At 42.1% G+C, this 12,338-nt stretch overlaps 1 protein-coding gene across 3 annotated transcripts in view; it reads right to left on the bottom strand.

Annotated features, from left to right (window-relative positions):
- NMU (neuromedin U) overlaps nt 1–12,338 on the bottom strand; it is a 93,626-nt gene that overhangs the window by 25,407 nt on the left and 55,881 nt on the right. For 2 of the 3 annotated variants that reach the window (XM_040334796.1, XM_040334800.1), the window contains exons 5-6: nt 7,869–7,898; nt 7,724–7,774 (exon numbers count right to left, since the gene is read on the bottom strand). In XM_040334796.1, the coding sequence (XP_040190730.1) occupies nt 7,724–7,774; nt 7,869–7,898 (81 nt within the window). The remainder of the gene's footprint in view (nt 1–7,723; nt 7,775–7,868; nt 7,899–12,338) is intronic. The other variant, XM_040334799.1, reaches the window with a different exon arrangement.

Below are 12,338 nucleotides of genomic sequence, written 5' to 3'. Positions count from 1 at the left end.
GCAACTGAGAAAATGTCAGTGATTTTGATATGATTACATTATTGAATAATTTTTATTTTAATTATATTATTACTTGCTATAATTATTTATAATTATTTATTATATTATAATTTTTTATTTTTTTTTAAAAAAAATGTCATACCCGGGATGCCTATTAGAATCTTGTTTGGTCAGATTTAAGTGAGTTATTCCTAAAAATCACAGGCCTACAGTATAAAACACCAAATTTCCTTGCAAATAATTGTACCGCTTTCAGCACCTTTTTTCTGAAAGAATCATACCGCCGGGGAGGTTAAAAGCACTGCTTCATTGGTACATTTGGCCCGGTATTATAGATGCAATCCAAAACAAAGGAAAATGTGACAATGAAAAATAATGCTGGCAAGCAGTAAAATGCCATCCAACTTAATAGCGAAAAAAATTATATACAAAATACATAAAGGAGATTTTAATAAACCTGTAGGAATTAGGAAGATGTCCAAATGTAGTATCTTATAGAAAACATTTTTTATTTTATTTAGTTTAACACAATTAATGCACTTTAAGTAGGCCAGGATATATTTTAGTAATAATTTATTAAATTGTTCATCAGTTCTGAGTTTAGCATTATTAATTATTTTCAAAGAGTATAATTCAGCAGAAAACTTCATAATGCACCAATCCTTCTAGCAGTTCTTAAGAAAATGCTTCTTAAAGTGTTTCCCCTTTCACAGTCACATTCACACAGCATACCTAAAAGTATATATTTAATACATATTTCTTACATTTTCGATTTTTTTTTTGAAGCAGGCCTGTCCCCAGGCAAAGACTGAGGACACTACAGGGTTGATTTACTAATGGCAAATAGACTATTCACTTTGCAAGGGAAATAGTTTAGAGAATGATGTGAAGCTCTGCTTACTTCCATCATCCAATCATGTGCTGTTTTTTCTTTTTCTTGCACATGGATGGATTTTTGTTTCAAAGTTATTTTGACCACATTCACTTAGCACTTCTATTAGCAAATTTCTATGAACAGCCTTTTTGCCTAGTAAATCATCAACCGAGTTTCTCTTCATTAACATACAAAAGACATACCAGACTCTTTAACCCGTTATGACAGCGTTCAACTGATAATGAGATCTGCAGTACAGTACCCAACCCCCCTCAACACTGCACAGTAGAGGAAAAACTTGCATTCTGAAGTTTTCAGAAAAGAGAAAGCAGCAATTTAGGAACCTATTTTTTTAAAATAATGCTATGTGAGTGAGAACATGTAGCACATATGAAGTAGGAGTTATCGCAATTTGGCTGCAAACGTGGAAATACACTTTAAGTAAAACCTTTAAAACATATACAAAGAAAAAAGGAAGCGTGCACAGATTCGGCACAAGATCACACAATCTTTATTGTTAGAAAAGATAAAATTATCCACATTTTTTTACAAACCCTTTGTTCATGATCTTTATATCCGTACAAGAAGATCAGCAGCTGGAGCCAGTTGGTACTAGACTTCTCCGCACACATATGTAGCACCCTCTAGTGCAGGGGTGGCCAACCAGTGGCCCGCAGAGCCCTCTGATGTGGCCCGCGACCTCCTGCTCTGGAATGGCGGGTTGTCAAGCCCAGATCGCAGGTTGCCGACCCGCCATACCACGGCACAGTGTTGTGAATGAAGCTGGTGGTAGAGGAAGAAAGTGGCTGCGGCGCCCCATAAGCCCATGCTTCCTCTACAGCGCTGGCTTTTGCCACAGGTGGAGTCTATGGCAAAGTTCAGCTAACCCGCAGGAAAGACACAGGTGCACTACGCTGCACCAGCGGTGTGGGTAAATTGCAGCACATCAGTGTGAAAGCAGTCTTAGGCCCTTTCACACGACCAGCCCGACCAAATGGGACCCTATAGATCGACAGATGTCCGTTTACACGAGCTTACCTCCAATCTGAAAAACAGAAGGGAATTCGTCCCCTTCCATCTGGGCGGATCAGAGGGCCTATAGAGTAGACGTGACATGTCATCCGCCTGCTCCGCTCATTGTGGCCCACGACTGGTTACCAAGTTGCTTAAAGCGGAGGTTCACCCAAAAGTGATCCTCTGCTTTTCGGAACCCTCCTCCCCTCCGATGTCACATTTGACACCTTTCAGGGGGGAGGGGCTGCAAATACCTATATAAAACAGGTATTTGCACCACTTCCGGCTATTGACTCCCGCGGGAGTCCGGCATCTCTGCGTCACCCCCCCACACTCGGCTCTCAGAACACACCGGGAACCAGTGGAACTGCACAGCGTGACTCGTGCATGCGCAGTAGGGAACCGGGCAGTGAAGCCGCAGCGCTTCACTTCCCGATTCCCTTACAGAGAATGGTGGCAGGGGAAGCTGAGAGCCGAGCTACCACTCGGCTTTGGTGGACGCGCTGGACAGGTAAGTGTTGTTTTTTAAAAGTGACTCATCCTGGAAGCTCTCTGGAGCTTCTCCCTGGTCTAGAAGGTTGTAGCATCTTTTAGACTTAGTGGGTGTAGCATCTTTTAGACTTAGACGGCGGCTTCACAAGGAACTCGACGAGCAAAACTATGTGTTTTGCCCGTCGAGTTTCTCGGACGTGTGTATGGGGCCTAAGATTATCTTACGATCGCTTTGAAAACAGTATTTTTGTGTGTACTAGACATGAGATCAGGAGCTGTTGGTGACAGCATAATCTCTGTGTCGTGGGCACACAATAGAACGCACTGCCAACACAAACAAAGGTACACCTTTATGATGCAGCACAGCATAGGATACAGTTTGCGCTGCCATATACAGTATATGCGTACCGCCAGTGCAAAGGGTTAAACAAATAAAGACTGTGGTTTATTGTGTCAGATCTGTGCACGCTCTTTTCTTTTTTTAAATACATTTTAAAGGAAATATTTTAATAACCTAGAACTGTTTCAGGATAAGGCATTTCAACAAGCAATTATAATGTGTGAAAACCTGAGAATCGACTTTAGCCCAACTACTCTAAAAATATTAATTAGTCACTGACTCTGCACATAATCATTGCTTATTTCACTATTCCTGAATACACCCAGAACAATTTACTGTGCATTCTGCAATATGTTAGAGTGCAAAGTTTGTGTGAAATAAAGATACTCAGACAGCATAAAAATCAAAAGCGGCTAGAGACCCAGAAATTATTTATTACGTCTGGTAGGCATCATACCCAGAGGCTAAGCTAAAAAATAAACAAAAAATAGGCTGTCAACAATATCTACTTTGTAAAATATACAAATTGACAGGCAAAACCTGACATCAGCAAAAAAAATATCTCTGTTTTAGAGCAAATATCCCCCATAATGTCCTGAAAATTGACCCACCACCTACAAACAGTATTCTATTATAATTTCTGTGACACTGCACTCCATGTCTCAGTGGTCCCACTAGATCCTAACTATCTCATAGGCTACATCTTAAAGTGATATTAAAGCTTTGTTTTTCTTTTTAATTAACAAACATGCCATACTTACCTGCACTGTGCAATGGTCTTGCACAGAGCAACCTCGATCCTCTTCTTCTCTGGTCCCCCACCAGCTCTCCTTGCTCCTCCCCCTTGACCAGTGCCCCCAATAGCAAGCTGCTTGCTTTGGAGGCACTGGTGCTTGCTCGTTCCCAAGCCACGTTCTATGCATCCATAAGGCATATAGGGGTTGATTTTCTAAAGGCAAATCCACTTTGCATTACAAGTGCAAGCTCTGCTCATTTTATCATCCAATCATGTGCAAGCTAAAATGCTGTTTTTTAATTTCCTTGCATGTCCCCCTCGGATCTACAGCGACTTTACTTCTTTGCACTACTTGTATTGCAAAGTGGACTTGCCTTTAGTAAATAAACCCCATAGAGCCATGATTTAGGCACGCCCCCTGCTCTGTTCTTTGTAATTGACAGTAGAATCCAATAGCTCCTGCTGTTGTGTCTCAGCCAATGAGGACAGAGAGAGACCCAGGACAGCCAAGGTTCCAGTGGACATTGCTGGATCGAGAGGAACCTCAGGTGAGTATTAGGGGGTGTGGGGGGGCAGCGCATAAAAGGTTTTTTACCTACATGTATAGAATGCATGAAGGTAAAGAAAATAAAGATAAAACATTCAGCCTTTACAACCACTTTGAAATGTATCTAAAATCTAAACTTTTTTGTGCTTGAAAGAATAGTGAAGGATTGTCAACCCTGTCAAGTTAGTTATACATGTATTCATTTTTTGATGCCCGTGTTCCTGTTGGTGAGATTCACCCTCTTTATTTGTCCCAGTGACCAATGTAGCCTTAACAGGAAGTGATTGGAAATCCAAATGGTATACCGTATTTACTCGAGTATAAGCCGACCCGAATATAAGCAGAGGCACCTAATTTTACCACAAAAAATGGGAAAACTTATTGACTCGAGTATAAGCCTAGGGTGTCCATCTGCATGCCTCACTGTGCCTCACTTTGCCTCACTGTGTCCATGTGCATGCCTCACTGTGTCCATGCCTCACTGTGCCCATGCCTCACTGTGCCCATGCCTCACTGTGCCCATGCCTCACTGTGTCCATGCCTCACTGTGTTCATGCCTCACTGTGTCCATGCCTCACTGTGCCCATGCCTCACTGTGCCCATGCCTCACTGTTCCAATGCCTCACTGAAGCCAAGATGTCATAGTGAAGAACCCTCTAAAACGGTGGCTAAAAATCAATACTAACCTAAATGCACATAATATAACTAGATACTAATATTTATAGGTAAAGTTTATCCAGGGAAAATACAATTGCATCTTGAGGGATCAGGAAGGAATTTTCCTCTCTGCTGGAGCAAATTGGATCATGTTTTATTGTTTTTTGCCTTCCTCTGGATCAACTGTTGGTATATGATAGTGTAGGGTTTTTGTTTTTTTGTTGGTTGTCAGGTCATGTGATCTTGCATGTATCCTTTCTATTTCAAAATTATGCAGCCTAGGACAGCAGATTGCTGAAGAGGCAGTAAGTGATGTTGGAAGGAGAAAGCAGATTTGTTCTGTTAAACAATTAAAAGGCATGATCTATGGATGTTCTAGTTGTCAGACTGCCACTATGGTGGGTGGAGATTGTCAATAGAGGACACCTCCAATGCACACAATTTTGGTGTAATGGTGGCACCAGAAGTGCCCATATGAACTGTTGAGCCTCGTACACATCGGACTTCCATCGGACAAATCCGTGGAATTTTGTCCAAAGGGTGTTGGCCATGAAGTTACATGAATACAGATGGCAGAACTTTTTCAGCCAACATACATGAAACTACGTTGTTTTTTAGCTCTTTAGCACCACCCTTTTGGCAACTTCTGCTAATGTTGTCTTAAGGTTAGCATTGGTTCGGAGCATGCGTGTTTGTACTTTGGATTTTAGTCTGATGGACTAGTGTACACACGATCGGATAATGCGACGGAACACATTTGTTGTCGAACAATTTGAGAGCATGGCTATCCAACATTTGTTGTCGGAATATCCGTTCGTGTGTACGGGCCTTTATCCAGATTGTGGCAAAGATTTAGTGCTTGATATATAAAAAAATTCTGTCTGCAGATAAATGATTAAAAAGTTTAGTCACAATAATGAGGGCTTCCTAAAGATAGAAAAGTTCCTTGACCTCTATTTTAATGCACTCCATTCCATTCTAGCATCAGTGACTCTCTCCATTCTGGGTTTCACATATTTGTATCTAGGATGGCAGACTTGTGCTCACAGAATAAGCAAAAAAAGTAGGGCAACCTAAACTACAGATTTTGTAAGCACTGGCTATGTAGTTTATCACCTTATACAGACTATTCTGAGAAAAATACATATATGCTTCATAAAATAATGCTGTTGACCCCCAAAGAAATTAGCAAAAAAATTAGCAAAAAAATGCACTGGACTGCATGTGGTGTAAACTGGCCCCAAGTGTCATATCCGACCTCTGTTTTGTTTCTCTGCTATAAGCATGAGTCACTTCTGACAAGTTTTCCTGACACTAGAGCTGCACGATTCTGGACAAAATGAGAATCACAATTTTTTTGCTTAGAATAAAGATCACGATTCTTTCACGATTCTCGCGGCGTATCTTTCACATTATACAAAAAAATTTGGGCTAACCTTTTTTTTTTATTCATCACAAGGTTTGGTGTTTAAGTGGTTAAGCTTTCCTAATTTACACACATAAGTCTATTCCTTTGATGTAAAAGACAAATTGTTACAATGTTTAGACTTAAAGGGGTTGTAAAGGTTTGTTTTTTATTTTTTAAACAGGTTCCTTTAAGCTAGTGCATTGTTGGTTCACTTACCCTTTCCTTTGATTTCCCTTCTAAATGTCTTTTTCCTTTGTCTGAATTTCTCACTTCCCGTTCCTCCTCAGTAAACTTGCCACCATCATCCGAGAGGTGGTTAGTTAGCCAGAACAGCTTACTGAACAGCTTACTGAGGAGGAACAGGGAGTGAGAAATTCAAAGAAAACAAAGGGAAAAAAAACACACTCAGGCCCCGTACACACGTCCGAGGAACTCGACGGGCAAAACACATCGTTTTGCTCTTCAAGTTCCTTGTGAATCCGCCAAGGATCTCGGCGAGCCAAGTTTCCTCATTGACTAACGAGTAAATAGAGAACATGTTCTCTATTTGGCCCGACGAGATCCTCGTCGGCTTCCTCGGCCAAAAGTGTACACACCACCGGGTTTCTCGGCAGAATACAGCTCCGATCGAGTTTCTGGCTGAAATCTGCCGAGAAACTTGGTCGTGTGTACGGGGCCTTAGAAGGGAAATCGAAGGAAAAGGTAAGTGAACCAACAATGCACTAGCTTAAAGGAACGTATTTAGAAATTAAAAAACAAACCTTTACAACCCCTTTAAGGTTCCACTGATAAAGAATGTTCTGATTCTTGGCAGACTGCCCAGATTTTACAGCTGTGGCTTCAGCAGAGCAGAGAGAATTCTCTGCATAGAAGGATCGGGAAATACTTTGTGAAGATCGCATCAGGAAAAAATCACGATAACGATTCTTGACAATTAATCGTGCAGCTCTACCTGACACCAAGAGAAAAAAGGTGACAAGGGAGGGACCTCCATCTGATTGACAGCCTCAGCTCAGTTCCTATGTGCTGTGTGAAGGGGGATCATTACTCTCCTCACATATGTAACTTCAGCTCTTTGCCTTCTGCTTTTCAGAACTGAGAGATCGTGTGTAAATTCTGTACTTTGAATGGACGTAGATAAACAGGAACAATTTTTGTGGAAGAATTTGTTTAATCTCTGTGTATCACCCGAGGCCAGTCACCTTACTGGTTACAGGGCAAAAGGGGCAGCTGCCATGGGCCCAGTCAATGTTGTGGGGACCAAAGCAGCTGCCCCTTCAGCCCATGCTGCCTGCAAATAGTTGATAAGTAGATTTGGTGGGGCCCCAAGAAAATGTTAGCCCAGGGTACAATCAATATTAAAGATGGCCCTGACCTGACTGGTTATATGGAATGGTTTACAACCACTTTAAGTATTCACATTTACACCACTGGTTCCTAATGTTTCCTGGTTATATTGACCTCTCTATCTCATCTGTAAAATGGTATAATTCCACGTGGATGCAGTTAATGCAGAACAATCCCTGGAGTGCCTACATTACACTCTGGTTATTGCAGGGTGGAACTTGCAATATCTGCTATGCATTCAGCAATGCAGGTGAATGTGTCTATCATTATCTAGTTTGAATGTGGTTCCCCTATAAACTTTAACTTACCGTGATGTCAGATTTTCCTGAGTCATGACTCTTAGAATAATGAAATAAGAACTGTGCAGAAAAGAAATTAAAATGCTATTTTACTTCAAAAAAAGCTCAAGGACAATAAAATCGTAATATTCTTAGTGTGGAACACAGTACTCACCCTTTTTGAGTCGCCTTTTTCTTCTGAACCCTGTAAACATCAAAGAGTGGAGGATTTAACAAAATATATTTTGTGCATTGATTCTAAAAGCAGGCTATCAAACTATTAAGGCCTGCTTAAATATTTATTTTTTGCACTTTAATCCATTTATCACAGTTGCAGCCATAAGACTACAATCTAATGTTTGTCAAAAAATGTGGATAGCCAAAACTGGGGAGATTTCCCATAACTTACTGTCCTGCAGAAACATAAAATGAGAGAAAATCTACCTAAAGTTAAAACTTTTATCTTTTATCTAAGAAAGTTGTCACCAGAACACTTGTTGCCATTTAAGGCCCCGTACACACGAGGGGACATGTCCGCTCGGAGATTTTGGTCTGATGGCTGTACACACCATCAAACCGAAATCCCCGCGGACAGAGAAAGTGGTGACGTAGACGACACCGACGTTCTCTATCGCGCGAGTTTAATGCTTTCACGCATGCGTCTAATCAATTCGACGCATGCGCAGGATTTCGGTCCGCTGGTTAGACGTACTAACCAGCGGACATGTCCGACGGACAGCTCTCCAGTGGACAAGTTTCTTAGCATGCTAAGAAACTTTTGTCCGCTGGATATCTGTCCGCTAGCCTGTACACACGATCGGATCAGTACTCTGAAACTGGTCCGCGGACCAGTTTCAGCGGACATGTCTGGTCGTGTGTACGAGGCCTTATGGTTTACCCTCATCTATTTTTCGTCTGACAATTCAAAAATGTTGCCTTTCCCCGACTTTCTGTCTCAGTGACAATGGCCGCCAGAACAAATAGTAGGATGAACCTCTCCAGCAGACTGCATACAGCAATATAAACTTAACAGAGGGTTTAAAATGTATTTCAAGGCAAAATTTTAAAATATATATGAACTACAGGGAGTGCAGAATTATTAGGCAAGTTGTATTTTCGAGGATTAATTTTATTATTGAACAACAACCATGTTCTCAATGAACCCAAAAAACTCATTAATATCAAAGCTGAATATTTTTGGAAGTAGTTTTTAGTTTGTTTTTAGTTTTAGCTATTTTAGGGGGATATCTGTGTGTGCAGGTGACTATTACTGTGCATAATTATTAGGCAACTTAACAAAAAAAAAATATATACCCATTTCAATTATTTATTTTTACCAGTGAAACCAATATAACATCTCAATATTCACAAATATACATTTCTGACATTCAAAAACAAAACAAAAACAAATCAGTGACCAATATAGTCACCTTTCTTTGCAAGGACACTCAAAAGCCTGCCATCCATGGATTCTGTCAGTGTTTTGATCTGTTCACCATCAACATTGCGTGCAGCAGCAACCACAGCCTCCCAGACACTGTTCAGAGAGGTGTACTGTTTTCCCTCCTTGTAAATCTCACATTTGATGATGGACCACAGGTTCTCAATGGGTTTCAGATCAGGTGAACAAGGAGGCCATGTCATTAGTTTTTCTTCTTTTATACCCTTTCTTGCCAGCCACGCTGTGGAGTACTTGGACGCGTGTGATGGAGCATTGTCCTGCATGAAAATCATGTTTTTCTTGAAGGATGCAGACTTCTTCCTGTACCACTGCTTGAAGAAGGTGTCTTCCAGAAACTGGCAGTAGGACTGGGAGTTGAGCTTGACTCCATCCTCAACCCGAAAAGGCCCCACAAGCTCATCTTTGATGATACCAGCCCAAACCAGTACTCCACCTCCACCTTGCTGTCGTCTGAGTAGGACTGGAGCTCTCTGCCCTTTACCAATCCAGCCACGGGCCCATCAAGACTCACTCTCATTTCATCAGTCCATAAAACCTTAGAAAAATCATTCTTGAGATATTTCTTGGCCCAGTCTTGACGTTTCAGCTTGTGTGTCTTGTTCAGTGGTGGTCGTCTTTCAGCCTTTCTTACCTTGGCCATGTCTCTGAGTATTGCACACCTTGTGCTTTTGGGCACTCCAGTGATGTTGCAGCTCTGAAATATGGCCAAACTGGTGGCAAGTGGCATCTTGGCAGCTGCACGCTTGACTTTTCTCAGTTCATGGGCAGTTATTTTGCGCCTTGGTTTTTCCACACGCTTCTTGCGACCCTGTTGACTATTTTGAATGAAACGCTTGATTGTTCGATGATCACGCTTCAGAAGCTTCGCAATTTTAAGAGTGCTGCATCCCTCTGCAAGATATCTCACTATTTTTGACTTTTCTGAGCCTGTCAAGTCCTTCTTTTGACCCATTTTGCCAAAGGAAAGGAAGTTGACTAATAATTATGCACACCTGATATAGGGTGTTGATGTCATTAGACCACACCCCTTCTCATTACAGAGATGCACATCACCTAATATGCTTAATTGGTAGTAGGCTTTCGAGCCTATACAGCTTGGAGTAAGACAACATGCATAAAGAGGATGATGTGGTCAAAATACTCATTTGCCTAATAATTCTGCACTCCCTGTATGTTTCTGCAATAGTACATGCATATCCCCCCGTGTTTTATCTTTCAAAGACCCTGAAGGTACAGAACAATACTGTAGCTGTAGATCTGCCAGAAATGCTCTCAAGTTCTGTTATGGGCATGTTTTTTTTTTTTTTTGCAGACTTGTGTTGCCAGCCTTATGCCTTGTATACACGTACGGGTTTCCCGGCTGACTTTTTACCACTAGGAAACCCGAGGGGAATGCCGAGAACCTGCTCAGCAGATTTTTCCCCTACACACAGCCAGTTTTCCTGGCAGGAAAACTGCCATGAGAGCTTTGGCTGGGAAACCCAGCCATGTGTATGCTCCACAAAAGGGGCAGCTGCCATGGGCCCAGTTAATGTTGTGGGGACCAAAGCAGCTGCCCCTTCAGCCCACGCTACCTGCAAATAGTTGATAAGTAGATTTGGTGGGGCCCCAAGAAAGTGTTAGCCCAGGGTACAATCAATATTAAAGATGGCCCTGACCTGACTGGTTATATGTAATGGTTTACAACCACTTTAAGTATTCCCATTTACACCACTGGTTCCTAATTTTTCCTGGTTATATTGACCTCTCTATCTCATCTGTAAAATGGTATAATTCCATGTGGATGCAGGTAATGCAGAACAATCACTGGAGTGCTTACATTACACTCTGGTTATTGCAGGGTGGAACTTGCAATATCTGCTATGCATTCAGCAATGCAGGTGAATGTGTCTATCATTATCTAGTTCCTATGGGCAGTGTTTACCATACGAAAACTGCCGGAAAAAAGACAGCCGGGAATCACGGCAGAAAAAAAGAGAACATGTTCTCATTTTTCCTGCCAGGGTTCCCGGCGGTTTTCCTGTCAGAAAAACTGTCATGGAGCATACACACGGCCAGTTTTCCCGGCCAAAAGCTGTCATGGCAGTTTTCCAGACGGGAAAACCGGTTGTGTGTACTTTAGAAGGTGAATCTATACCCTTTGTAGAGTCTTTCTACAAAAGATCACCTCCTAAGGGCTCTTTTACTTGGGGCGGATCAGTGATGATCCGCCCCGTGAACCTCCGCTTGCTCAGCGGGGATCGCTCCGTTGATCCCCGATGAGCCGGCGGATGACAGGGCGGTCCCCGCACACTGTGCAGGGACCGCCCTGTCTTTTCTCCACTCACCTCTATGGGGGGATCGGATGAACACGAACCGTCTGTCCGTGTTCACCTGATCCGCAGACGGATCGAAAAATAAGGGCTTCCTCCGTCTGCAAAATCGGAGGAATTTGGAACCGGGCGAGATCGGGTGTCAGCGGATGTTCATACGCTGACACCCGCGATCTCATAGGCACCAATGTATGTCCCTTTTTCATCCGTACACGGATGGATGAAAAAGCGGACATACGGTCCGCCCGTGTGAAAGAGCCCTTAAGGTCAGTACTTGCAGAAACAGGGGCCCTTCAGTTAAATCTTTTGTGTGTTCCTAATCTTTTGTGTGTGCTAGACTAGAGAAGGGTTAAAATTTCAAGGATTTCCTCACGGGAACAAGTGTCCCCATTGGAAAGTTTACCCTCGCCTCCTGTTTTGCCAGTAACTGTAAATTTTGGTTTTCCACCCATTTCTGTTTCAGTGACAATGCTGGAGAGAGACAGTACTTAAAAAGTCACAGTGTTGCTGATTCTTTCTTACTCTATCCAAAACGTAAAAAAAAAGTATTGACTACACATATATTTTAAGGCCACGTCTCAGATTAACCAGGGAAGACCAGGTGACTTCAGTGACAAGCTTAGGGGACCTGAACAAAGCCAGTTTGATATCCAGTTCTGCACGTGATCTAGAGAATGTAGTGTTGAGCTGAGCATCACCTGTCTTAGTATTAGATGCAGTTGAGATCACTCCGCCTGGCTCACCAGAACAGTAAAACCCCAACTGTGTATGCCCACAGTCCTACTTCAACAACAGTTCCACTGCTGCATCTACTTAGTACTTTAATCAAAGAATCAGTCAAGAGTAATGTTTTCAATTTCAATAGGGTTCA

The sequence above is a fragment of the Rana temporaria genome, chromosome 1, assembly GCF_905171775.1.
Source record: "Rana temporaria chromosome 1, aRanTem1.1, whole genome shotgun sequence".
NCBI classification, from domain to species: domain Eukaryota; kingdom Metazoa; phylum Chordata; class Amphibia; order Anura; family Ranidae; genus Rana; species Rana temporaria.
This window is presented reverse-complemented; position numbering and strand designations above follow the sequence as displayed.